At 36.4% G+C, this 26524-nt stretch overlaps 1 protein-coding gene across 7 annotated transcripts in view; it reads right to left on the reverse strand.

The window, feature by feature from the left end:
• Nucleotides 1-2210: 2210 nt before the first annotated feature.
• LOC107702353 (TBC1 domain family member 1-like) overlaps nt 2211-26524 on the reverse strand; it is a 63412-nt gene continuing 39098 nt past the window's right edge. For 3 of the 7 annotated variants that reach the window (XM_016504641.1, XM_016504642.1, XM_016504640.1), the window contains 8 exons: nt 24080-24268; nt 21231-21392; nt 19509-19670; nt 15233-15477; nt 13502-13661; nt 8482-8651; nt 4717-4893; nt 2211-3776 (listed from right to left, as the gene is read on the reverse strand). In XM_016504641.1, the coding sequence (XP_016360127.1) occupies nt 3564-3776; nt 4717-4893; nt 8482-8651; nt 13502-13661; nt 15233-15477; nt 19509-19670; nt 21231-21392; nt 24080-24268 (1478 nt within the window). In that variant the 3' untranslated portion in view covers nt 2211-3563. The remainder of the gene's footprint in view (nt 3777-4716; nt 4894-8481; nt 8652-13501; nt 13662-15232; nt 15478-19508; nt 19671-21230; nt 21393-24079; nt 24269-26524) is intronic. The other 4 variants (XM_016504644.1, XM_016504643.1, XM_016504645.1 and 1 more) reach the window with 2 other exon arrangements.

The raw sequence follows: 26524 nt of genomic DNA on the forward strand, positions 1-26524 counted from the left end.
TACAATTTATCTTATGTCTAAAGGAATTAAAACTTATTCATATTAAAATTCTTCATTGTTATCCTTTTTCACATATTAATTAAAATTAAGCATTTGAACATATACACACAAACATACACACACACTCTGAACTTCTATGCTGGGAAAATATAATCCAGTCTGAACTGAAATTATATCATTTTAATGTATTTATAACAATTCCTAACTATTTGCAAACTGCAAATTTCATTCACGTACCCATAATTTAAAGGGATATTTCACCCAAAAATGAAAATTCTGTCATCATTTACTCACCCTCAAGTTTTTCCAAACCTGTATCTTCTGTTGAGCACAAAAGAAGATATGTTGAAGAATGCTGGTAACCAAACAGTTGACGGTAACCACTGACTTCCGCAGTATGGGAAAAAAATGCTATGGAAGTCAATGGCTACCAAGCACCTAGCCATGCAGTCTGCATTTATTTTTTGACAAATTTGTGAAAAAATGGGTCAGTTTGAAGAGCTTAGTGAATTCAAGCATGGCACGATTATAGGATTCCACTTTTGCAACTAGACAGAACAAGACATCAGTTTACTGTTGGGGATTTGTCGTGTCGTGTCCCGCGCCGCATCCAGTGACAGCATCATGGGTTCTATAGTATTTTGTCGAGTCTACAATATGTCTGGTGTAGACACGGTGTAAGTGGTATTATTGGAAATTGGAAGCGTTTAGTAACAGCTACGAAGCAGAAGACCACGTAAAGTCACAGCGCATGGGCACCAAGTGTGTAAAACTCACCAATGCTCTGCTGATTCCAAAGCTGAACAGATTCAGACTTCCATGGGCATTAATATCGGCTCAAAAACTGTTCAGTGGGAGCTTTGTGGAATGGGTTTCCATGGCTGAGCAGCTGCAAGCAAGCCTCACATCACCAGCTACCAAGTGTTGGATGAAAATCATATTCAGAATATCAAGACATTTTGGACAATAAGGTCTATAAAGACATTAGGTTGGATGAGTTTGGTGTGGAAGAACTTGACTGGCCTGAATAGAGCACTGACTTCAACTCCATCCAACACCTTTGGGATGAACTGGAATGGAGATGTAGAGCCAGGACTTGTCCAACATTAGTGCCTGACCTAAAAAATGCTCTACTGGATGAATGGGCAAAAACTCCCACAGAAATACTCCAAAATCTTGTGGAAAGTCTTCCAAGAAGAGTGGAGCCTGTTACAGCTGCAAAGGGGACCAAATCCACATTAATGTCTACTATATTTAGAATGCAATTAAAGTCCCTATTGGTGTAATGGTCAGGTGTCCCAATTCTGTTGTCCACATATATACACATATATACATACACATATATATATGTATATATACAGTGGGTACGGAAAGTATTCAGACCCCCTTAAATGTTTCACTCTTTGTTATATTGCAGCCATTTGCTAAAATCATTTAAGTTAATTTTTTTCCTCATTAATGTACACACAGCACCCCATATTGACAAAATACTGCATCCCAGCACACGACACGATGATGCACTGCGTCTCTCTCAGTATCTGGTTGACATGTGCATGAACTGTGGTATAACTTTTGTGTCCGTGGTTAAAACAAGATGTTCATTTTTTTCTCCGGCATCTTGATTGATGCTTATAATGAAATTGTGGTGTGCGCCATGGCAGGCGTGGCGTACTGGTCTGTTCACTGCGCAGGCTCATTGGCATGATTGAGAGCAAACGTGAGCGGTCACGGGCCTACGGCAGGGTGTGGCCAAGTAAAAAATAAAAAATCTCCAAAAAATCGCTAGTTTTATTTAAATATAGCTAAAATAGCTCCTTGTCGCAAAAAATAAAAAAAAGTCGCAGCTCCAATGAGAAAGTAGCTAAATTTGGCGACAAAATCCCCAAATTGGCAACACTGAGAACAGCTCATACAGATGCCTTAAGTACTGAGACCTAAAGAAATTTACCATATTCACTTTAGATCAGTTGAAATCAGGTGCAATGTTGTATAATGAAACTTGTAAGTCTGATTCAAGAGAACATCTGATTCAACAGAGCATTACATGGAACTGCTCTTTGGTACAACACACAAGCAAACACACACACACACAACCAAAGTGAAACTAACCCTGTATATCAAGTAAATCAACTGAACTAACATCAATTGAAATTTTTTTTAATGCATATTATAAGAATTATACTCCCAATAAAAACCAATAAAAATAAAGCACTTCATCAAGACTGATGTTTTAACAGTGCACCTGTCTTTCCCACACTGAGAAACACAAATGGAATTCTCCAGAAAAGCACAAGAGGTCAAAGGGTAAGGACATACCTTTATGCAAATGATGCAAGATGATCTGTTTTCTTTGCTCCCCTTTCCCAATGTATTTCCATCAGTCAAAATATATCATAGTCAAATACAGAGGTGACAACTCTTGAATGTGCATTTAAAACAGACACTCGTGTACAGTGTACTCAGCCTGTACTTAAGCACCAGACACGTGCGGTTTGTCACAGAAAAAGTCTTGAAATAAAAACATTAAGATCTTTGGTTCATTGAGTACCATATCAACAGCAGTGCAGCCAAGTAGCTAAAATGCCATCACTGGAGACCTCAAAATCCAAATGATCCAAAATACACAAACTGGTGGATACTGCCCTCATATGTCAACTTTTGCATTAGTGTGTAATAATGAAAGGGACTGAATGTTGTTTGAATAGTTTTAATGTTATTTCGGGAAAGTGTGAGTGAGGATTTTTGTGTTTAAGAGCAAGAGATTTCTTGGTGATCTGAGTAAACCAGCAGCATTCGGTCTGAGTCTCAGATGAAAATAATTATAAAACATTTTTCTGTTTATGGAAATGCACTCAGATTTGAACTCTTTGGTTTCTGCTAGAACAGAAGATTGTGCAGGTTTACAGTGTACAGGAGGGTTGTCTTTTTTTAGCTTATATTGCACTGGAATATAATGGTAGATTTCCACATACATACATGCTCACACACAAACATTCACACGAAATAAGAACAGGGTGCAAACAATACGCTGCACAGCAAGAGTGCATTTATCCGTAGCGGGCTGTTCAGTGCTTACTGGGGAATTGTCAGTCTGATGTCTGAACGCCAATCAAATCTACCTTAAAGGTTTCGTTGGGGTCATTGCTATTGCCAAATCGACAGCAGGGAGCGTAAAAAGGAGTGTCTATTAAAAATGGTGACCCAAAATGTCTCTGTCCAGAAAGTAAACATCAGTCACATAAGCTGTAATAACCAGAAAGGGTGGCAATCTCAGCTATTCTTTTAAACTGTTTTAATGTTTTGATCTTTTAGGTTGTTTTATCAGTTCTGGCAAGATCTGACTCTAAAGACACAATTTCAGCCCTTCAAGAAAATCTCCATTGAAGGAACGTCAGTGCCCTGAAAACCTACCTGTCCATCTCCACTAAGATAGCTTGTCTAGAGAACGACAGAGCCAGTAGGATGACGACAGAGGTGATGCTTACAGGAGGAGCTTGATAGCAGATCAAGTGAAGACAGTTGAGTGTTTATAAAGACTAGACTCTGTATCCTCACTGGCACAGTTACTGGTTGTTGCTTGTGTTGGTGAGGTTTTCCTGGTCAGGGCAGGGGCTGTTTATACCCAGACTGCTGAGGAGATCTCTGAGATTGGATGCAGTCTGCTGCAGCTCTGTCCGTTCCTGTTGGAGAGTCTTTACCTCCGACTGTAGCTCCGCCTCTCGATTCACTAGGCCATCCACACGAGTCTCCAGCCATCTGATCTTTGCGTGGGCAACCTGATGGAAGACGATAAGGACTTGTTCACTCCAAGCCAGATGCAATATAAAAAATAAAGTATAAAATATTCAGACAGAAATTCTGCAAGGAAACAATTCACACTGTATATAATGCTGAATTTAAATAGCAGAATTTAAACAGAATTTAAATAACTCGTAACCAAAAATACTAAACAAAAAACAAGCACACATTACAAACCGGAAAAAAGGATGCACCATTTCACTTTGAAATCTTATGTATAAAATATTCAGGAAGAATGTTTGCAAGGAAACCATTTACACTACGTCTTATGCTAAATTTAAAGGGGTCATATGATGCGATTTCAAGTTTTCCTTTCTCTTTGGAGTGTTACAAGCTCTTGGTGCATAAAGAAGATCTGTAAAGTTACAAAGACTAAAGTCATTTGTGCAAAGCATTTTATGGACGACAGTTTTTTTAACCTAGAAGAGTACAAGACTGGCTGTTCACAAAGGCTATTTCTAAAAAAAAAAGGGTCAATTCTGACTTTGCTATGACAATCTGGCGCTTCTGAATCTGAATAAATAAAAAATAAAATAAAAAAAAAAACAGGAAAAAAAAAGAAAAGAAAAACATAGCAATGAAAAACTAAGTTTTGCAGTGCAATATTTTGGATCTTGCATTAAGGAGTTCATAAAGATGCACCATTGTTTATATATATATAAATAAAAATATTTAGGAACAATTTTTGCAAGGAAACTATTTTATGTTTGATGTTCAGTTTAAACAACTGAATAAATTATAATACACAAACTAAAAAGCACACAAAAAAAGCATTTTTTGCTGAGTGGAGTTTATAAAGATACACCACTTCCCTTTGAAATCTTTTTGTTTACATTAACGCTAAAAATTCAAATACAGTGTGAATAAGCCTTTAATCTACATAAAGGCAAACATATAAAAGTAGTCTGCTTGAGCCACCTGAAGTTCCTCTAGGAGGTCTAAGTTTTGCTGTCGGAGGCTTCCATTGGTCTTCTCCAACTGGGCCACCCGCTGTGATTGGCTGAGAGTGGAGGGACCATCCAAGAGCTCGTCCTGAAGAACATGATATTCCACCTCATAAGCCTGCAGCTGTTTACTGATATCCATCTCAGACACCTACACAGACATGTACAAACATACAAGATGAGAATGTCAAAGCTGGGCAAGTCAAAGCATGTTTCTTTGTGCATACAAACTTCAGTTTGTAAGATTGGGGTGGTCTGAAAAAACTCTAATGATCATCATCCAGCATCCAAAAACAACAAAACAAAAACATATGCCCTTTGTGTGTGTGTGTGTGTGTGTGTGTGTGTGTATTCTTCACAACTTGTGTCTTGTTTTATAGTGTCATAAGCACACACACACACTTTCTCTCTGTATATAATAGTTTCTTTTCTTCTTTTTTTTGTTTAAGAAAAAAGATGAGAAATTTGTACTGCAGCAAAAGCAGCATAAAAATAAAGTGTAACATTTAAAAATAATCTAATTTCATATTGTCCTATAAGTTGTCATAATAAGTGATAGTACACATAAAATTAAAATTCACCATAAAAATCATTAATCGAATAACAGCGCAAATTTCAGTATGTTCCTCACACAGTAATCATATGTTTTGCAAGACTTGTAATATAGCACACAAGTCACATTAACCACTTCACAGTGCTTTTGAAGTGTTTTAGGAGCTTGGATTTTCATTTGTCTGTGTCTACTCTAAAATGTATTTATCAATCCCTTTACAAAGTACCAAAAAAAATGTAAAAATGTGTTCCTCTAGCCATTTCTCTATACCAAAATATTTTTGGTTTGTTTCTCTTTTGTACTTCTCCCAAAAGTATTTGCTTATTGACTCTCCTTGCTGGGATAAGAGCTAAAGAGATATTTGGCTATACTTACAGTGGGTATAGAAAAGACCACCATGTCAGAAAAAAAAAAAAAAACAGAATCACTGAGTCGGAAAAAGGGTCACCTCCTTGTGTCAGTATTTTGTTGAACCACCTTTTGCTTTAATTACAGCCTTTAGTCTGTTATGATTTGTCTCTACTAACTTTGCACATCTAGACTTTGCAATATTTGCCCACTCTTCTTTGCAGAACTGCTCAAGTTAAGTTCAATTTGATGGTGAGTGTCGACTGCAGTCTTCCAAGTCATTCCACAGATTTTCAGTGGGGTTTAAGTCTGGGCTCTAACTAAGCCATGCAAGGACATTCACCTTTTTCTCCTTCAACCACTGTGTGCTCAGTTCTGCTGTGTGCTTTGGGTCATTGCCATGTTGGAAGGTAAATCCATGCTTTATTGTAGGAATGCTGTTATTTGGATGGTGAGCTGTACTGGATTTACATCAGACATATCGTTTGGTGTTGAGGCCAAATAATTAAATTTTAGTCTCATCTGCCTCAGAATCTTCAAGGTGTGTTTTGGCAAAGCTCAGTCATGACTGCATGTGGCCTTTCTTGAGGAATGGCTTTTTTTCTTGCACCCCCCCCATACAAGCCACATTTGTGGAGAATTTGTGATATTGTTATCACATGCACACAATGACCACTCTTTGTCATAAATTCCTGCAACTGCTTGAGAGTTACTGTAGGCCTCTTGGTCGCCTCTCTTACCCCTTTTCCACTAGCATGAACCGGGTGCTAGTTCAGAGCCAGCGCTATTGCCGGTTCGGAGTTGGTTCAACTGGCGAGCCTTCTAAGAACCGGTTTGCCTTTCCACGTACTAGAGAGCCACCACAGAGCCAGGTCTTACGTCACTGAATACGTCTCATCTTTCCCGGAAACATTAGCACGGCAATGCCAAACACAACAGGCTTGTTCGAGATGCATCGCACCATGCAGACCGATCGGTGCACGACACCAAAGCACCGCGAAAGCGATCCAAAAGCATATAGAGTCGTCTGCTTTCTAATCATTCCCACGGCACCCCGATGCCACACACCGACCAGTCCGCACAGCGTCGATGCATCCCGAACAAGCCTAAACACACCATCAACAATGGCGGACGTTGCATTGCTATTAATGTTCATGGCTTTGCGAACCTACATCGGCATTCAAACACTGCAAATCCAACGTGTTCGTGTTTAGCTGCTATTTCAAAAATGGCGGTTAAAAATGTCTGTTCTTCTTGTTGGTCACAGTAACCCCGCCCCCAGCCCCTGACGCAAGCGGTTCTTACTTCTAGACCAGCAATGTTTTGGTGCACTTAATAATAGACTTCACTGTGCTTCTAGGCACTGAAAAAGCCTTTGAATTTTTTTGTATCCATCTCCTGACTTGTGCTTGTCCTCAACTTTATCCCGGAGGTATTTTGACAGTGCCTTGCCACCCATAGTTGACTGTTTGCTTCAGTTGCACTACCAAGGACTGAAATGCCCAGGAAAGCTCTTTTCATGCTGAGCTAATCAAAATGAGCACAGCTGATCACAGTTGAAAGTCAAATGTGCCATTGAGAAAGTGATTAGCTACACCTGATTGAGTTTATGAGCCATTTGTAGGAGGGGGATGATCCTTTTCCAACTCAGTGATTCTGTTTTTTTTTTATTGTTTTTTTTCTGACATGTTGGTGCTATATCTTTCACTTGGATGTTATAAGTTGCACTGAGTAAATACAGCTGGATAAAACAAAACACTGTGTCCGCCGTCGTTTCAGGCTGCAAAGCAACTAAATGTGATTATTTTAAAGGGGGTGATTCTTTTCTATACCCACTGTATTGCACTTGTATGGAAGCCCGTTTTCGCTACTAAATAAAAAAAAAAAAAGGTAATTGCGACTTTTTATTAGTTCTGACTTTTTTCTCAGAATTGCGAGACAAAAACGTTCAATTCCGAGTGATAAAATCAGAACTGTGAGATATAAACACAGCTACAAGAAATGAAGTCAGAATTGCGAGATATAAACTTGCAATTGTGAGAAATAGTCAGAATTTTGAGATATTAACTCAATTCTGACGCTTTTACTCACAATTGCGAGTTTATATCTTGTAGTTCTGACTTTTTTCCTCAGAATTCTAAATTCTTTTCTCAGAATTGTAAGACCACAATTCTGACTTTATAACTCGGAATTGTGTTATAAAGTCAGAATTGCAAGATATAAACTCACATTCTGAGAAAAAGTCAGAATTGCGAGATTATAAATTGCAATTGCGATTTATACAGTCAGAATTGTGAATAAAATCAATAAAAGTCACAATTACCTTTTTTATTTTTATTCAGTGGTGCAGACAAGCTTCCATACACTTGTTCTTGCTGTTACTCTTGCTTTATTTCATTTATTTTCTTGCTGCTGAATCTATTCATTGTACATGGTTGGGCATTATTTAAAATATTCAAGAGAACTTGTGGTAAATTTCTTGCATGAAACCCTTTTCATCGTTTCAGACATAAAACACACACATGCACAGACACACACTGAGCAACACCCATACTTTACTAACTCCATCTATTATTTGTGCCGAGTTCATGATGAAACTAGTACTTATGAAAACCACATATGAAGATGAACACAAGACACACCCGAGCATGAGTACATGTTGATTGTGTAGGGAAAGATACACATATATTGCTGTTACCACAAAAGCACAAATAGAATCCACACCCAAATGTGTCACTGCCTTGACACTCAGCGCAAGTGAAAGTGCGTATGTGCATATGCGAATCGGATTTGCAGGTATGCTGCAGGCATGCACACTAACACTGATATATTTATTACCTGATTGATTGTTTTTTCCATTTGCACAAGGCTGAGATTGGGTAAGGTTGTTTTGATGAACTCCACAATTGACTCAAGATTGTCTTGCTGGAGAATCAGTGGCTTGTGGCTACCAAGAAGACTCAAAGCCACCTTGAAGATGACCTCCGATCCCTGAAGGAACAGCATGTCTGGAAGATATAAAATCAATAAATACTTTTCAGTTTCCGTCAAGGAATCCATTTTGAAGATACCCCAGTCGCAGAAAGAATATTTGACTACAATATTGCATAGTGATATAATACAAATATAATTTATGTTCACAAATTAAGTTCAGTGGTCTATTAGCATCATGCCTGATAACAAATCAATTATGAATAAACCGATAAAAAAATTCTGGCAGATAACAATAAAATAATTATTTCATGTTATGCCATATAACCAATAAATAAGCAATATTACAATTCTTTAAAATTTTGTCTAAATAAATAAAATAATATAAAATCAATAATTTAAATTGCTTTAGAGATTTTGTTAAATTATGATTTTATTACATTATTTTATTAAATTGTTTTTATAAAATAACTTATAACTAAGAAGCATTAGAGGGCAAAGTTTATCTAAATTTAAAAATACTGTAATATTAATATTACACATCCAATATGCATAGGGTGATTTTTTTGTCTCAAAATCATGCATTAAAATATTTGAATGCACACCAAGTTGTGGATTATGTTTAATAAATAATATTAAAAATAATATTAAATAATATGAATATTAAAAAGTATTACATATCCAATATGCATGAAAATATCTTAATATATATATATATTTTAAAAATACAATTTCAACAATGAGAAAAATAGCAGAAATAAATCTGCAATTGAAAATCCCCAGCAGAATTGTTGAGAGTTGTGTCTTTGTTTGTAAATGTATGTGCATGTGCAAAGATAAGATTGTCAATAGAAATGTGTATGTGTGTAAGTCAGTGTAAAATGAGATGGTTCAAGATGGTACAAGATAGTTCGAGCGATTACCCTTGGAAAAAGATGTGAGTGTGTGTCACAAGGTCAATGACATTCACCCTTATAATCACACCACACACAGAGTCACGGAACTGTGATTAAGCAAAACAAAGTTAGCGCCAGTCGTTAGGCATCAGTGATTTTGATTACCATGCATAATTTACTTTAGTATGCGCATAGGAGATAAAGTGAGATGCAAAAGAAGGATAAAGAGAAGCAGAGGATTTTGCATTCTGAAATTATAAATGGCGAAGGACACATTGTTAATTGAAACCTTATCAGAATTTTTTTTCAGCAACATATCACAGGGATGCACACACACACACACACACACACACACACACACACACACACACACACTCTGTGCTGCTCCTGTTGCCCTAGCAACAGCCAGATCAAGCTTCGCTTGTGTAAACCGTTAGGCTTTGCCAGTGCACACACACACACACACACACACACACACACACACAGACAAACCATTTCTATATTTACTGTGTGCAATTAGAAAAGGTTGTAGCGCCAAACACTCGTCCAAAAATCCAGTAGGCAAATAACATAATTATTTGATTATGATAGATCCAAAATATAAAATAATATAGAGATGAAAGAGATCCGCACTTCTCCAAATTCAGCCAAAAAGGCTTATAAATGTGCACATTTGCACTTTTTTGCACATATTTTTGTGGTCTGAGCAATAAATGTAATAAGCCTTTTTGGCTTAATTTGTACGAGTGCGGATCTCTTTCATCTCTATATTATTATATTTACTGTTTGAAAATTATTTAATTTGTACTACCACCTCCTTTTTCATTCATTTTACTGGCTGCCAGTCACTTTAGTACTCTACATTATATAATATTATTATATTATTTATTCATATTTTGAATCGGATTTTATTTTTAGAATTTCAGTTTTCAATTTAAATTTAGTTTAAGTTTTAGTAATTTTTAGGGCTGTTAACATTTAACGCGTTAATGCATGTGATTAATCCAAAAATCTTTAATTATTAACGCAAAATTACTGAAGCACAATTTCTATTCTAAACCTTTTACCCGATTTCACCTCGGTTTGCGATCAGATCATTTTAAGGTGTTAAACTCTGTTTAAAGTTTTCAGTCCAATAATCCAGTAAGTGAATGCATTCAAACAATCAGTCCAAAACAGTGCTAATGTAAATAAACTGAAAACTAGTGTTGTGTTTTCAGTGAATTATTCATCGAGCTCTGTCATATTCTGTGTGAAATACAGACTGAACAGAACGTCAAAACATCCCACCACTGTATGATACGCAAACTACGTTTTCTCGGCTGGATAAAGCAAACCAGCTTCTCTCTAGTAAAGTGTTGAATGTCGAGGATTGCAATCAAGGTAAAGTCGATTGCGGTGACGTACAGGATTCATGCAGTAAGCATGCGTGAGTCTGATATATTGATGAACAAACAAACCGTGTATGAGCACCACAGATCATACATTGTATTTATGCACAGACACATTTCAGTACATTCACGTTGTTTCCACACACATTCAGGATAATATTTTGATTTGTCCTCATGTGTATGTTGCTGTGTTTAGTCATTCTGAATGGATCCGTGTACTGTAGTAGGTATATGCAGTCAGCTCAAGATGGTTGGTTTAGGGGTATTTTGGCATCTTCATGTGGTCCTGTTCGGTATCGCAACTTGGCTTCTCTACTGTACACATACTATACACTATGAATTCTGAAAAGTTTTTTCAGGAATTTTATTTATTTATTTTAATGTGTGCTTTGGTGTGCACAAATGTATCAGTTATATGGTCTTCTTAAATCACTTGGTTCTTTAGTGTCCTTCTGGAGTCTCCAAATGTCCTTTTTTGAAAAGACATCTAAATTTATCTTGAAATAAGCTTGCAGAAAATACAGTTTTGCAAGAATCACGATTCGCGATTAATCCCACAAAAAGGGTATGATTAATCCAATTAAAAAGTTTAATCGATTGACAGCACTAGTAATTTTGTTATGCGCTTTTGTCATTTTTATTAGTGTTTACTAATATTTACACTCAGCTTTATTTTAGTTTCAGTTTTAGTCATTTTATTTCAGTTAGTTGCCAAGGCAACATATCGGATTTTTGTTGAAATTTTTAAAGTTTACGTTTGACATCTAATATTTATATTTTATTTTATTTCAGCTTTCTTTTCATCATTAAGCTTATAAAAGTAACAGCACACCTCTCATTAATAATTCTGCATGATTTCTGGTATCATCTATGTCTCTAGTAATGTGCAGGGCGAATTACGCGCCAAATACTTAGGGTTAGGGGTTTTAAGAAAGAATGTGCATTAGCAGGTGCAACTTAGAAGACACAAATAACTAAAAAAGTTAAAAACCCAGGTGCAAAAATGATTCCCCAACCTGTAAAACCGCCCATCAAGATAAAAACTGGTGCCAACTTGCAACATTTCATTAATATCTCTCTGCAGACAGTGTGTGTCTGTATACGTGCAGATATGTGTGCACCTGACTGTATATGGTAACGACAAAAGAAAGAATGTGCTGTTATGTGTGTGTTCCACAGTATCCTTCCAGACAGAATGTCAAACATGTAGGCCATCTTCATAAACACTTCTGAGGAAATTAAGAAAATGGCAATCCATCACTATCTACCACACTGGTATCTGACTGGCCTGTTGATATCTCCTAACATGGTTTCGTTTTGAACTTTTTAGTTCAGTAGAAGATGCTTTTAATCTGTGGCTGGTGTGGCTTAGTGGTTAAACCTCAGAGCTGGTAACAAAACCCAAGGATTGTAGGTTGTACGCAATTCAAGAGCTACGACTATTGTGCCCTTGAGCACGGAGCTTGTCCAAAGGGACTGTCCCTGCTTTAAATAAATGTGTCTGTTAAATGCATAATTATAAAAAGCAATGTGGTAATGGGCAATCTCGGGAACTTATTTTGATTGGGAAAGTGTGTGCGAGTATTAAAGTGTGCATGAGGGTGTGTGCATTTACCAAACACTCGTGCCACGAATCCAAGCGGGAAGTGTGAGGCAAAAGCGGTGAGGAACCAAGGAGCGGCATAGAGACTGGGGCCGATCTCATACTGCTCCAGATGAGTGTAGAGCTCCCTGTGATAGTCATGCAGCAGACGAGACAGCTGATACATCTGAATCTGAGAAAGAAAGAAGAGAAAAACTGTTACTGACAATATCAGTCAGTAGAATACAAAATTTGCTAACTAAACTTGCTAATCATTTAATTAAAATGTATATACACAAAGACAATCTCTCTCATCTTATGAACATTAAAGGGATCATCCACTTTCCTGCAGATATTAGCTCCAACCTGAATTAAATGGTTAGTTCACCCAAAAATGAAAATTCTGTCATTAATTACTCACCCTCGTGTTGTTCGAAACCTTCGTTCATCTTCGGAACACAATTTAAGATATTTTTGATGAAATATGTGTAGCGGCGCTGACCCAGATTCGGCGTAATGACGTCATCGTCGTGAACGCGTGTCCACAAGTGACGCAGTAGAGACGAAAATGTGGAATAAAGTCGTTATTTTTGTTTTCTTTGCGCAAAAAAGTATTCTCGTAGCTTCGTAACTTTACAGTTGAACCACTGGTGTCACACGGACTACTTTGTCGATCATCTTGGTACTTTTCTGGACCTTAAACTTGGTAGTTACCTTGCTGTCTATGGGAGGGTCAGAAAGCCCTCAGATTTCATCAAAAATATCTTAAATTGTGTTCCAAAGATGAACGAAGGTCTTACGGGTTTGGAACAACACGAGGGTGAGTAATTAATGACAGAATTTTCATTTTTGGGTAGGTTGTACGCAATTCAAGAGCTACGACTATTGTGCCCTTGAGCACGGAGCTTGTCCAAAGGGACTGTCCCTGCTTTAAATAAATGTGTCTGTTAAATGCATAATTATAAAAAGCAATGTGGTAATGGGCAATCTCGGGAACTTATTTTGATTGGGAAAGTTTGTGCGAGTATTAAAGTGTGCATGAGGGTGTGTGCATTTACCAAACACTCGTGCCACGAATCCAAGCGGGAAGTGTGAGGCAAAAGCGGTGAGGAACCAAGGAGCGGCATAGAGACTGGGGCCGATCTCATACTGCTCCAGATGAGTGTAGAGCTCCCTGTGATAGTCATGCAGCAGACGAGACAGCTGATACATCTGAATCTGAGAAAGAAAGAAGAGAAAAACTGTTACTGACAATATCAGTCAGTAGAATACAAAATTTGCTAACTAAACTTGCTAATCATTTAATTAAAATGTATATACACAAAGACAATCTCTCTCATCTTATGAACATTAAAGGGATCATCCACTTTCCTGCAGATATTAGCTCCAACCTGAATTAAATGGTTAGTTCACCCAAAAATGAAAATTCTGTCATTAATTACTCACCCTCGTGTTGTTCGAAACCTTCGTTCATCTTCGGAACACAATTTAAGATATTTTTGATGAAATATGTGTAGCGGCGCTGACCCAGATTCGGCGTAATGACGTCATCGTCGTGAACGCGTGTCCACAAGTGACGCAGTAGAGACGAAAATGTGGAATAAAGTCGTTATTTTTGTTTTCTTTGCGCAAAAAAGTATTCTCGTAGCTTCGTAACTTTACAGTTGAACCACTGGTGTCACACGGACTACTTTGTCGATCATCTTGGTACTTTTCTGGACCTTAAACTTGGTAGTTACCTTGCTGTCTATGGGAGGGTCAGAAAGCCCTCAGATTTCATCAAAAATATCTTAAATTGTGTTCCAAAGATGAACGAAGGTCTTACGGGTTTGGAACAACACGAGGGTGAGTAATTAATGACAGAATTTTCATTTTTGGGTGAACTAACCCTTTAAACATACCTACCTGCAACTTTGTAGTAATCCTGAAGACCTTGATTAGCTTGTTCAGGTGTATTTGATTAGGGTTGAAGATAAACTCTGCAGGAAAGTGGATCTCGAGGTCCAGAGTTGAGAACCCCTGGCCTACAGTTATGGATCAAATTCTTCACGCATGCTTAGCTGTAGAATGTTTCTTGCTTGATTTGTATCAGGGCTGTCAAAGCGTATGCATAACACATGTGATAAATTGTGTTTAACAGTTTAGTTTTTTTTATATGATTTTTAAATGCAGTTTAAAGGAACACAATGCATTACTGATCAGGAAGTGAACTGCAAAAAATCAATCAATCAATCAATCAATAATGAGATCACACTTCAGTTTTCATGTCATACAAAATCTATCCCATAAACTACATATAAACGAGTTATGACTGAAATTGAGTTTACAGAACAATGAACTGTACTCAGACATGTTAGTCTCAATTATGCTCAGATTCAGAGGAAACACATTTGGATGGACAATCAAACAAATATTTTTTCTCATTTTCCATTTTGGTTTTGTAGGGCAGAATATGTGGCCACATTAAAATTAGAATACATTCATCATTTTCCATTTTAAATATAATTTAAAATGTAATTTATTCCTGTGATGGCAAAGATTAATTTTCAGCAGCCATTATTCCAGTCATCACATGATCCTTCAGAAATCTTCAAGAAACATTTCTTATTATCATCAATGTTGACAACAGCTGCTTAAAAAGTGCTACTTAATATTTTTGTGGGAACATTTTTAGGAATTTGAAACAGAAATCTTTTGCAAAAGCACCACTGAGGTGTAAAACATTAGGTGTGAAAAAAACTACTGTATGATGTCATATACTGTACGAGACAATGTCAATGTTACTGTACCTGCAGTATGATCATATCGGGCCTGTACTGTTTCCGCAGTCCCATGTCGTACATAAGGAATCTGAGCATGTGGAATGCGTCCTCCTCACTCATATGGAGTAGCAACACGCCGGCCACAAAACTCAAGCCCTGGCAGTAACCCACCTCTGGGTCCAGCAGAGAATATGCCTTCAGTAGATTATAGAGAGAAAGCTGGCCAGCACCCAGCTGAGCGCTGAAATACGGATGAGTGGGAAATGTACGTCCTGGGAGAGGAAGAAGAATAATCATTCAAGTATTCTTTTTTTTTTCTTCAGTGCAGTTTGAGTAAAACAATGCTGCTGTTGTTGTTGATGTTGGCAGAGACACATATGATCCCCCTTCTTTCGGCTCAATCTCCTCCTCTAGTGTTCACACTCATTCAGAGGGTTACTCTCATGTGTGTGCGCCACATGTAGAAAGAAAGAAAGAACTGACCGAAGGACAGAACAGACCAGACCAGGGCTCATATATTTGACACGGTATCATCAACCAAAGTCTGGTGCTGGTTTTCAACTTTTGAGGCACATCTACAGTATATGCTTATACTCCCACAATGCTTCTCTCATGTAGGTTTATACAGAGGCCAAGTATCTGGATACTTAAGTCACACTACAGTGTTTGAATTTCATTGCATTACACATAAATATCAAACTATGTGGAATCTGCAAACAACTGATGCAAGACTTTTCCCCCAGAACTAACTTCACTTTTACTATATATATATATTTTTTTAGTAATTCCTTTTACAGAGTTGGCTGGTTGGTTGGTTGGTTGATGTTTTAATGCCATGCCAGCTTCCTTGGTTATTTTCATGGCAAGCAACAAGTTAAAATAATTTAAAAGAGCAAGTTAAAAACATGTATAATGTTTTTAAAGTTTGCTTTAGATAAAAACTCTAAGATTAAGTCAGGTTTACTCTGTTAAAAATTTCTTCAAAACTATTTTTGGAGTAATATCAGTTCCTAAGTGAACTTAAACTAGCACAATTAAAAAAAAAAATGTAAAAAAAAAATGTTTTAAAGATACTGGACACTGGCATGAAGACCGTATAAGTGGATCTTCCTTTGTTATTGCTTGATTCTGAAATGTCCAATTTGGCACTGTGTATCCATGATCTATTCCCATCAATTATTGAAAATAAAGATGCAACTTTAACCAACAATCGGGTTCATTTCATACAGTTTGTTGTTCACACACTGTCCCCATTCATTTGTCCATTTGATGATGATAATATGGTAGTTTTAAGATCAGTGGGTGGTATGGGACACTTTTCAATATTTGTGGAAAGTGCTTCCTTAGCAGCAGCGTCCACTTGTTCATTTCCTGGGATTCCACAATGTCCAGGTGCCCAACAAAAACAGATATTAAACTTCCGTGCTTCCAGTTCCGACAATTTGAAACATTGTTTTCACTTTAACATGAAAATGGCAAAAAAAAAAAAAAAGTACTAAAAGTAGACTGTGTGCATCTGACGTGGCAGATGGTGACAACCTAGCAAATGGTGTCACTCAATTGGTTGGAAAGCTGTAGAACATAAATACATACATGAAGCATGCAAGCATCTCAAGATAAGAATTTGAAGTATTGCATTGAATTAGAGCTTATATGTTCCTGTCTGAGAGGGCGTCTTCCTAGAAACAATATACATTCCTATAAGATTAGGTTTCTTCCTGTGTTGTAAAGCTATCCATCTCTCTTTCTTCCCACTGTCAATGTGCTGAGAGCCAATGACACCTCCCTTTCTTTGTCTGAGCCTCCCCATTAATCTCTCCATCTTCACATCTGTCCATCTCCGCTAGTGTCTCAACCATTTATTCAGCCTGACTGAGGTTCTGCAGAAGTTTGTTCTCTATAATAACGGAGCTAATGATCGTTTTACAAAGAATGGAGACTTGTGTGTATACCCAGATGACAATAATAAAAAATAAAAAAAAACAGGGCAAGCATGAGCATGTACAAGATAGTGTGTATTTTTAAGACAGAAGAGCAGAATAGCTGTTTTTCAGCATGCTACAACGCAACATTAAGCAAGCCCACCAAATTGTGGGCTTGCTTAATGTTGCCAAGTGTCAAGTTGAGCTAATAAGCAGGACATGTTTCTGTTGCTCACGACATTTCTGAGGGGCAAAACATCTTGAGCAACAGCAAGACACATGCAGTTGACTACAATAAGTTTACTAGACATTCAGCAATGATCTAGAAAACGGACCACCTTCGAAGATAACAAAGGACTAAGGAAAATACAAAAGCAATACAGTAATCATTCCAAAACCTAGTGAGCTGCCTAGAAATTCAATAAATTTATAATAATATGATATTACAAAATATTATATTCACACACACTACCATTCAAATGTATGTGTGTATGTTTGAAAGAAGTTTCTTGTGCATACCGAGGCTGCAAAATACAGTAAAAACAGTAATACTGTGAATTATCATTAGGATTTAAACTAACTTTTTCTATTTTAATATAATTTAAATGTAATTTATTTTTGTGATGGCAAAGCTGAATTTTCAGCAAACTAAACTTTAGTGTCTCACGATTCTTCAGATATCATTCGAATATGCTGATTTGGCGCTCAAGTAATATTATTTGTTATTATATCAATGTTGAAAACAGATGTGTTGCTTATTATTTTTGTGGAAATCCTAATACATTTTTCAGGATTCTATGTAGGGCTACACGATAAATCGCATGCGATATGTAATGCGCATCTTGTCAGTAAAGACGGTTCTGTAATCAGCGGTAAATCTCCATCACCTGCGGGCTTTCACATTGAGCAGCATTAACTACACAGAGCCGTTGTTCACTGACGAGCTGTGCAAAACCACGTTCATATTCGCGCGATTTTTTGCGCAGCTCGTCAGTGAACAACGGCTCTGTGTAGTTAATGCTGCTCAATGTGAAAGCCCGCAGGTGATGGAGATTTACCGCTGATTACAGAACCGGCTTTCTGACAAGATGCGCATTAAATATCACATGCGATTTATCGTGCAGCCCTAATTCTATGATGTAAGATTATCTCATGAAGTTCAAAAGAACAGCATTTATTTGAAATAAAAATCTTTTGTAACATCATAAATGTCCCTTTTGATCAATTTAATGCATCCCTGATGAATAAAAGTATTAATTAAAAAAAAAAAAAAATCTTACAGACACCAAAATTTTTAACGGTACAAATATTAATATAATAAATAATATATGAATATTTCACTCAGTACCAAAGAATAAATTGAATTAGTTTTACATTGTATTTATAATGAACTAAATTCCAGTTATTCCAGTTTAATTGAAGTTAAATTCCACTATTGAACCCGATTTTTATTTATTTATTTTTTTGAAGAGCAATGGTTCTAAACTTTTTTTTGACTTCTCAATGCCCCACTATATCCAAGACAATATTCAAAGGCCCTCCTACCTAAGCTGATATGTACCTCTGGTACGTGTGCTGTTAAAAACAATGTTGTAAGTTTAATTTTGTACATCTTTACAATATTACGATTTATTTTTACTATTTTTTTAGGATTTTAATTAAGATCTATGCTAATATAACAATTTAAATAATTTAATAATTGTAAGTTTTATTGGGAGCCCACTGGAAGTTTTCTCAGGCCCCTGGTTGAGAACCACTGTTATAGAATACTGATTTGTAAGCATAGCAACATGCTAATGTCACATTCTATTGGAATCAGTTGTGGGCCTAGTCTTCTGTGCGCTTTATGTGAAGAGCGACATTTGTGCATCGAGCACAGTTGTTGCCTATCAAGAGTGTCCCAAATCAGTCACTTACGAAGTTCCATTTAAAGGCTGGAATACATTACACGATTTTTGTCCCGATTTACAGTTTGGATAAGTTGCTGAAAGTCAGAGCCAGTCTGCAGGTTTGAGTTGACAGATTCCATAGAAAATCACGTAGTGTATGATGGTCACAGACTCTGATTTTTTAGCTTCAGACTCTGATTCCATCCAGTCGGAGGATATCAAATCTGTTTCCTATTTTGAGCCGTTTGTCACACATCTACTAGCAACAAGGCGCACGTTTCTGATTGAGTTTGTGTGTGATCCTCAGTCGTTTAGTTTATGATGCCCAGTTTTTCCTCTCTGACTGTTTACAAAGTAAGTGTATGATGCCTAGTGTTTTAAAATCTGTTCAGATTTTAAAAGTCGTGTAGTGTATTCCAGCCTTTAGTTAGATGTAGGCAGCAATGCAGACCACTAGGTTTTGGCACAGACCATTGTGCTTGTAATACTAACCCAAGTCTATGAGGATGGCATGCTGTTGGGATGTGAGCTGCTTCAGAAGCTCTTTGTAAGGAGTGTCATTGTTCGGAGGTTTGGCGCCGGGCACCTCCTGCCTCAGCAAATATTGCTCTGAAAGAAACTTCCAAATCTCTCCTCGATGCTGCCGAGGAACGCCTGAGAGAGAGAGAAAAACAGAAAGAAGAGCAATACGAGAGTGTTTCATTGATGGATCTTTTGAATGTCTTGAGCAGAACACCAGTTTTGAGTGCTTTTTCAGTAGTGTGTGATCTCATCTGACATGTAGATGGATGTCCATAAAATCACTTCAAGAAGACTAAGTCCAAAAAAACAGCTCTTTGTCTAATTTCTGTGGCACTAGTGCCACCAAACAGAATTGCAAACACTCAGCAGTTTGTCCCCACTGCAGTTTATGAAGCATAATCAGTACGATCATGCAAAGTGCAAAGAATTGCACCAGATTCATAGCGATAATGAACTCTGTATAACATCTGCACAAGTATGTGTACGTGAATGTTACATGCCACAGTTGCACTGAACTTGAACAGGTGTGTGCTTGTGTGCATAGGTGTGTGCAATCTCACCAATCATTCCGCAGAACTACCTCTATAAAAACCTGACTATCAAAGAGACAGCTCCTGTATCTAAATTAAACACTCACACACATACTCCAAATAAACATCAAATGTGAAAAACATTCCACTTTTTTTCAGGAAATGCAAATTAAAGGCTTCAAAATAAATGCACACAGATAACTCAGTTTACACTCCTCTAAAAAACTGACAACCAGGGGCGCATTAATGCACGGGCTTCAAGGGGCTGAAGCCCAGGGGCCTGGAGCCAGTGGGTCCCTACACTGCACTGGCTGCAGGGAAATTATATATTTTTTAATAATTATTTATATGGGAGTTTGCAGCAATGACAACAACGTTCTGTAAACAAACTCACACACTCATTTTTAGTGACGCACTGGTTGTAGTAACCTATATAGTGAATGGCTCAGTTTAGGTTCCCCCCACACAGTTTGTATAGTTGGTATGTTCCACGTGTTCCATTGATATACTGTAAGCAGAATGTACAATGCATTCGCTAGTAAATAACCACAGCACGAGAGTATCTTTATGTCAACACGCAGATTAACAGAAACACAACACTGCTGTGTGAAAGGAACTGGACCGGACAACGTTCTGTAACGTCATACAGTGAGAGTTCAGTAACTTGCTTGGATGTAATCTGTGTGTCATCTGTGTTCCATAAATAGTGCTGCTTCAAAGTCTCAATTTTAAATCTTGGGATGGAAAAATAGGAATTGCCCTATTGCTTAAATGTGATCATTAAACTTATACGGCTGTGATTTAACTAATTAAACGTGAGCACATCATGTTTCAAAATAAAAACACAGTTAGCAATCACCAAATAACCCACATTTATGCCAACATGCCGTGTTGTTTTGATCTACTGATGATGAATAATTAATATTTTGTGTGAATTATGGTGTTTAAAATCAAAAAAAAAAAAAAAAAAAAAAGGTTTTCTGGCGCCCATGATGATACATAAGCTGTCTAAAACAACATATTACATACTCCTCACTCAATGTACAGTTCTAGATCAGTTAATCCAGGTGTCAAAACATTCACTGACAAACCTCATACAACTCATCGTTACATCAGTTTCAACATTCTTATGTATCTACGTGTGTGTGTGTGTGTAACTCACCTTGTCCCACTGCTGTGTGGATCTCCTCGGTTGCAAATCTGACCTTTGACCTCCCAGTGGTGTTGAGCATTCTCTCCCAGACCAGAGTGACATCTTTCAGACATGGAGTGATCTCTTCATAGTCCAGTTTCAGTCGTCTGCACTGCAGATCACTCTCTGATGCTGTACACACATTGAATGAAAGGTTATTTATTTTATTTACTGTCCGCTCACACAGAACACGTTTCACTGTGCTACTTTTCCATTGTTTTTCTAGACGCTCTAGACGGGCGTGTTTGACCATTGCGTTCATTTCTTATTTTGCAGCGTCTTGACATGGCGTTCTAAAAAAGCAGCACTCAAGTTAGAATAAGTTGAACTTTTAAAAAACACATCTCAAGAACTTTTTCCCCATTCCACTGTCTGCGTCTCGCAGTTTTCAAAGCAAACACATGTTCTGTGTGAATGGTCCCTTACTCAATGTTTTCAATAAAATGTATTTGTTCTGATGTGAAAAAGAGCTTAAGTTACATAGCCCAAAAAGCCCGAAAAAATTCCTCTGCCAAAAAGAAGGAATAAAACATAATTAAAAACATGACTTCACTTAATTATCAGTAAGATACTTAATATACTGACATTGTCACTTGCACACAGCAATTTCTGTAATATTTTATTTATTTACTTTTTTACCTCTATTGCTGCTATGTAACTACCCTGTACAACCTGTTTGCACATTCTTCTCTTGTATATTCCTGCTCATCTTAATATTTATTAAGTCTACAGTATATTTTATATCTACGGTTTTATTTTATTCTTATTTTTTTAATCTTACTTTTTCCATACCTATATTTATATATAATTTTCTTGTGTTTGTATTCTTTAATAATTGCACTGTCCATGGAGCGGACCTGACTTACATTTCACTGCTGGTCATATATTCTCTATATAACCATGTATGTGACAAATAAAAAAATCTTGAATCTAAAAAACTATTTTACATATTGGTTACTGCTTAAGAGTTTGGGGTTGGTTAGAATTTGTTATGTTTTTGAAAGAAGTCTCTTATTCTCACCAAGGCTGCATTTAATTGATCAAAAATACAGTAAAAAATATAATAATAATAATAATAATGTGAAATATTATTAGTTTAAAGTAACTATTTTCTATTTCTATTCTATTTCTGTGATGGCAAAGTAAAATTTTCATCAGATCCTGCAGAAATCATTGTAATATGATGATTTGGTGCTCAAAAAAACATTTCATATCAATTATGAAAACGGTTGTGCTGCTTACATTTACATTTAATCATTAAGCAGACGCTTTTATCCAAAGTGACTTTCAAATGAGGAGAACAATAGAAGCAATCCACAAGAGGGCAACAGTATACAAGTGCTGTGACAAGTCTCAGTTTGTCTGGCACAGTACACATAGCACATGCTTAGTATTTGTGTAGAACGATGATACTTTCTTCAGAATTCTTCAGAGTTCTTCAGAGTCAAAATAGAAATATTGTAAAATTTTAAATGTCTTTACTGTCATTTTTGATCAATTTGATGAATCCTTGCAGAATAAAAGTATTCATTTCTTCTTTTTTTTTAATTACTGACCCCAAACCTTTGTAGTGGACATATAAAATATTTAATTTGATTATATAACCCTGGGTTATAAAAAAAAAAACAGTGCCCAGCATGCAGCAGAACTTCTTCACTACTGTTACTGAAGCAACAGTACATGTAAATATAAACTAGAAATTGTGTTAAATTCACATAATTTCTATTCTGTCATTATTATCAAGACTATTAAGTTCAACCGCGCTTATTGCATCAACGGGAACTTATATCTCTCATTACAGCAAGAGATATAACAGCAAGAAGGGAAATAATACTCTCCCCAACCATCCTTAGCCATGGGGCAAAAATAAATAAATAAATACATACATACATACATAAATAGAAATAGAAGTCTCCAAAATGTCAAACATCAAAAGTCTTGTGACTGAGAAGTAAAGTGGTAAAATAAATGCAGGCTAGATGTAGGGCAGAGTCTTTCCAGTACACTTCTTCTGACCCACTTCTTTACATCCACACCCTATTCAATAGGATTGGCTGCTTCTTTTCAAGCTTCTGTTCTTTCTTTTCAGAGAAGCATGACTGGGCATGGCAGGGCAGGCGTGACACTGCCAATCATGAGCACACCCAAATCAGAGCGCATCTGTGCCAGCAAAACTCTTCACTTGTCATGATCATCTCATAACCTGCAGCAGGGACTTCCAGGTAAGGCAACGCATGGCTGCATCAGGTTGTGCAGAAATGTGTGTGTGTGTGTGTACGCTACTGTTTATGGGAGGTGCTTTTGTGTATGCCGGCTGAACGTATGCCAAGCAAATCACCCATTTGACAGCTGCATATGACCTAAAAGCAGCTCTGAATTCCCAAGAACCGCAGAAGGAAGTCTTAATGCTCAATACCATTCATTGAATAAATCCTAAGGGCAAGAACAAACTAAGCTTTATAATCACATAATACCTAATAACCTGGATGTTGTGATTTCATAAAAACACATTTAAGATCTTGTACAGGCAGAAAAATACTAACATTAACAAAAGTAATAATAATAATAATAAACTTAAATAAGCTAACATAAAGTACGGCCAATATTTTCCTGCAATGGGGAATATAAACTATGTAGAGCTAACTGGGAAAATTATGTGATTTTGTCAAAATTCCTTTCAACAAATCTAATCTCATAATTGATTACATTTTTTGTTAATAGAGTATGTAAAGGCTGTCAGTTCTCTACTAGGTAATTTGTATGCTGAACTGACAATATTCACAGTGATAATAGTTACTGCGTGTGTACTTGTGTTTCACCTTGTAGTTTCTGGTTCTCTCTGTCCATCCGCAGCAGGAGAATCTGTTGAAGAATTGCTTTCCTCCATAGCTCTCTTAGCTCCGCCCCACTCCTCTTTCTCCTCTCCTCTGGCACTGCCCCCAGGGTGCTGTCCCCGCCCCCAACTCCACCTCCCAGAGCCATTCTGCTGCCAACCTCTAAAGTGGATTCTGAAAAACAATATAGTTTATGTCACAACAGAACAAAATTAACATCACCTACATGAACTACAAAAATGACCAACAATAGCTACCAACATCACCTAAACAACATATACATAAACTACCAAGATGTTTATCATTATACCATGATTTCAGCAGTCAGTACCAATACCAATTAAGCTTTGTGATTCTGAATTGTGGTATGTTCGTAATTTTTTCAGAAAAAGGTCCCATATAAAATGAAAAACTGTAAATGGATAACATTACATGTAATTTTACGGCAAAATAAATGCTGAATTTATGGTGGTAAAAACTATAAATCTATGAACTGCTATAAAATTCACAATAAAAAACATTCCCAGAATTCCCTGTGTGACACATCACATATGATTATAGTTCATTTAAATAGTTTTTCTTATTATTTTATCAGTACTGTACATTAGGGTGTTTTATGTTACAATTTATTAAATTTAGTTAATGTTTATTGAATTACTTTAGTGTCATGTGTGTTACGCTAAAGGTGTTTTGTATTTGTATATATATGACCCTATGTTTGTTAAATAAACATAAATAAAATATACAAATAAAAATAAAATAAACAAATAAATAAAAAAGTTAACAAATAAAATAAAGACCGACAGAAATTACAAACAAAAAGACAAATAATATGGGAAAAGATTAGAAATAAATTAAATATATTTAAATAATTATATATTATGTAAACAATAATTATATAAACAATAAATATTATGGTAATAAAAGATCAAATAATACTTAAATTTAACTTTAATTTTTACGACCGTTTACAAAAATTGAAGACAAACAAGACTGTTTAATATCTCTCCAAGACCAACATTTGGACCAAGTGCATTTGAACGCAAATTTCACCTCGAGTAGCTACCAGCCCTAAATCAATAACCATAATCTCCCTAAATCAACAACACCTACATCAATTACCAACATCACCATTACTTATCACTGATAAAAAATATAATTCATGTAAGCTTAAAATTATTCAGATAAAGGTTTATAAGCTTACACTAAATAAATGTTTTGATTCAAACTGAAAGCATATGTACAATTAACATGCCGTCATAGTAAAAGATGAAGCTAAAAGAACCTGAAATATGTCTGTGATTTCCCCCCACTTTAATAAATGGCAGGTGTATTGCATAACAGCACGTCTTCTCCACAAGATTTTAAAGTTTTCTGTCAGGTTTGCAAAAATTAACACTTAACAAAAGAGCAAACCACAAAACACACAGAAATACACACATGCATAACACTCAAATACAAAGTGTCCATGAGCACAGGCAGAGGTGTTAAATGAACACCACCCAAACTATAGGGTGGATCCGAGACCTCAAACTACCCTTTGTGAACAAAATGAGAAATTGTGCATAAAGAAAAATAAAATGTACTGTTATTTATGGTATAAACACAGAGTGAGATCACCTGATAGTGCTGCATAATCACAATGAAAAGAAAAATCAAATCAGAGTGCTGAAATAAAATGGCATTCACCCACACACTCTACATCTTTTCACTCCTGTAACATACAAAACCAGATCTTGTCTAAACCTGCTGTAAGTTTAGTCCTCTTCCCACCCACAGGTCAAAACAGACAAAAATGGCATAAACTGATTGTATTTAAATGTTAACGTTCAGAAAGCAGTTCTTATTTGCACTGTTCAGCTCATCTGCATAAATATAAACATTTCAGAAATGTTTATCACCAACTTTCACTGAAAATATTGCGGCTGTCAGTTTAAACAGCTTTTAAGGTTTACAGTAAGGGTTACAGGATTTCCAAATATATAAATGTATATTTTTAAATATTTTTTTACTGATTAAATAAATAATAAAAAAAATAAATTAACAAATATGAAATAATAATAATAATATACATTTAATTTAACAACAACCAAATATATATATGTATATATATATATATATATATATAGTAAAAATGGCAGGTGGGCAAAGAACTTAATTCCCACTCAATCCTTGAGATTCCTGCATACACCGTAATATACAAGTCAAGTACAAATTGTCAAGACAGTGAGAGAACTGAATTGCCTCTACAGACACACACACACACACACACACACACTCTTAGTCTTGGTCAGTCAATGTCTCTGCATGGCATAATTCAAGGCTTTCAGCAGAAAGGCCATAAAACTTCTCTCAGAACAGCAATTACTCATGTTAGGAATCGTACACATACACACACACACACACACACACACACACATCTCACCCAAT

The sequence above is a fragment of the Sinocyclocheilus anshuiensis genome, unplaced genomic scaffold (genome assembly GCF_001515605.1).
Source record: "Sinocyclocheilus anshuiensis isolate Anshui unplaced genomic scaffold, SAMN03320099.WGS_v1.1 scaffold86, whole genome shotgun sequence".
Taxonomy (NCBI): Eukaryota; Metazoa; Chordata; class Actinopteri; order Cypriniformes; family Cyprinidae; genus Sinocyclocheilus; species Sinocyclocheilus anshuiensis.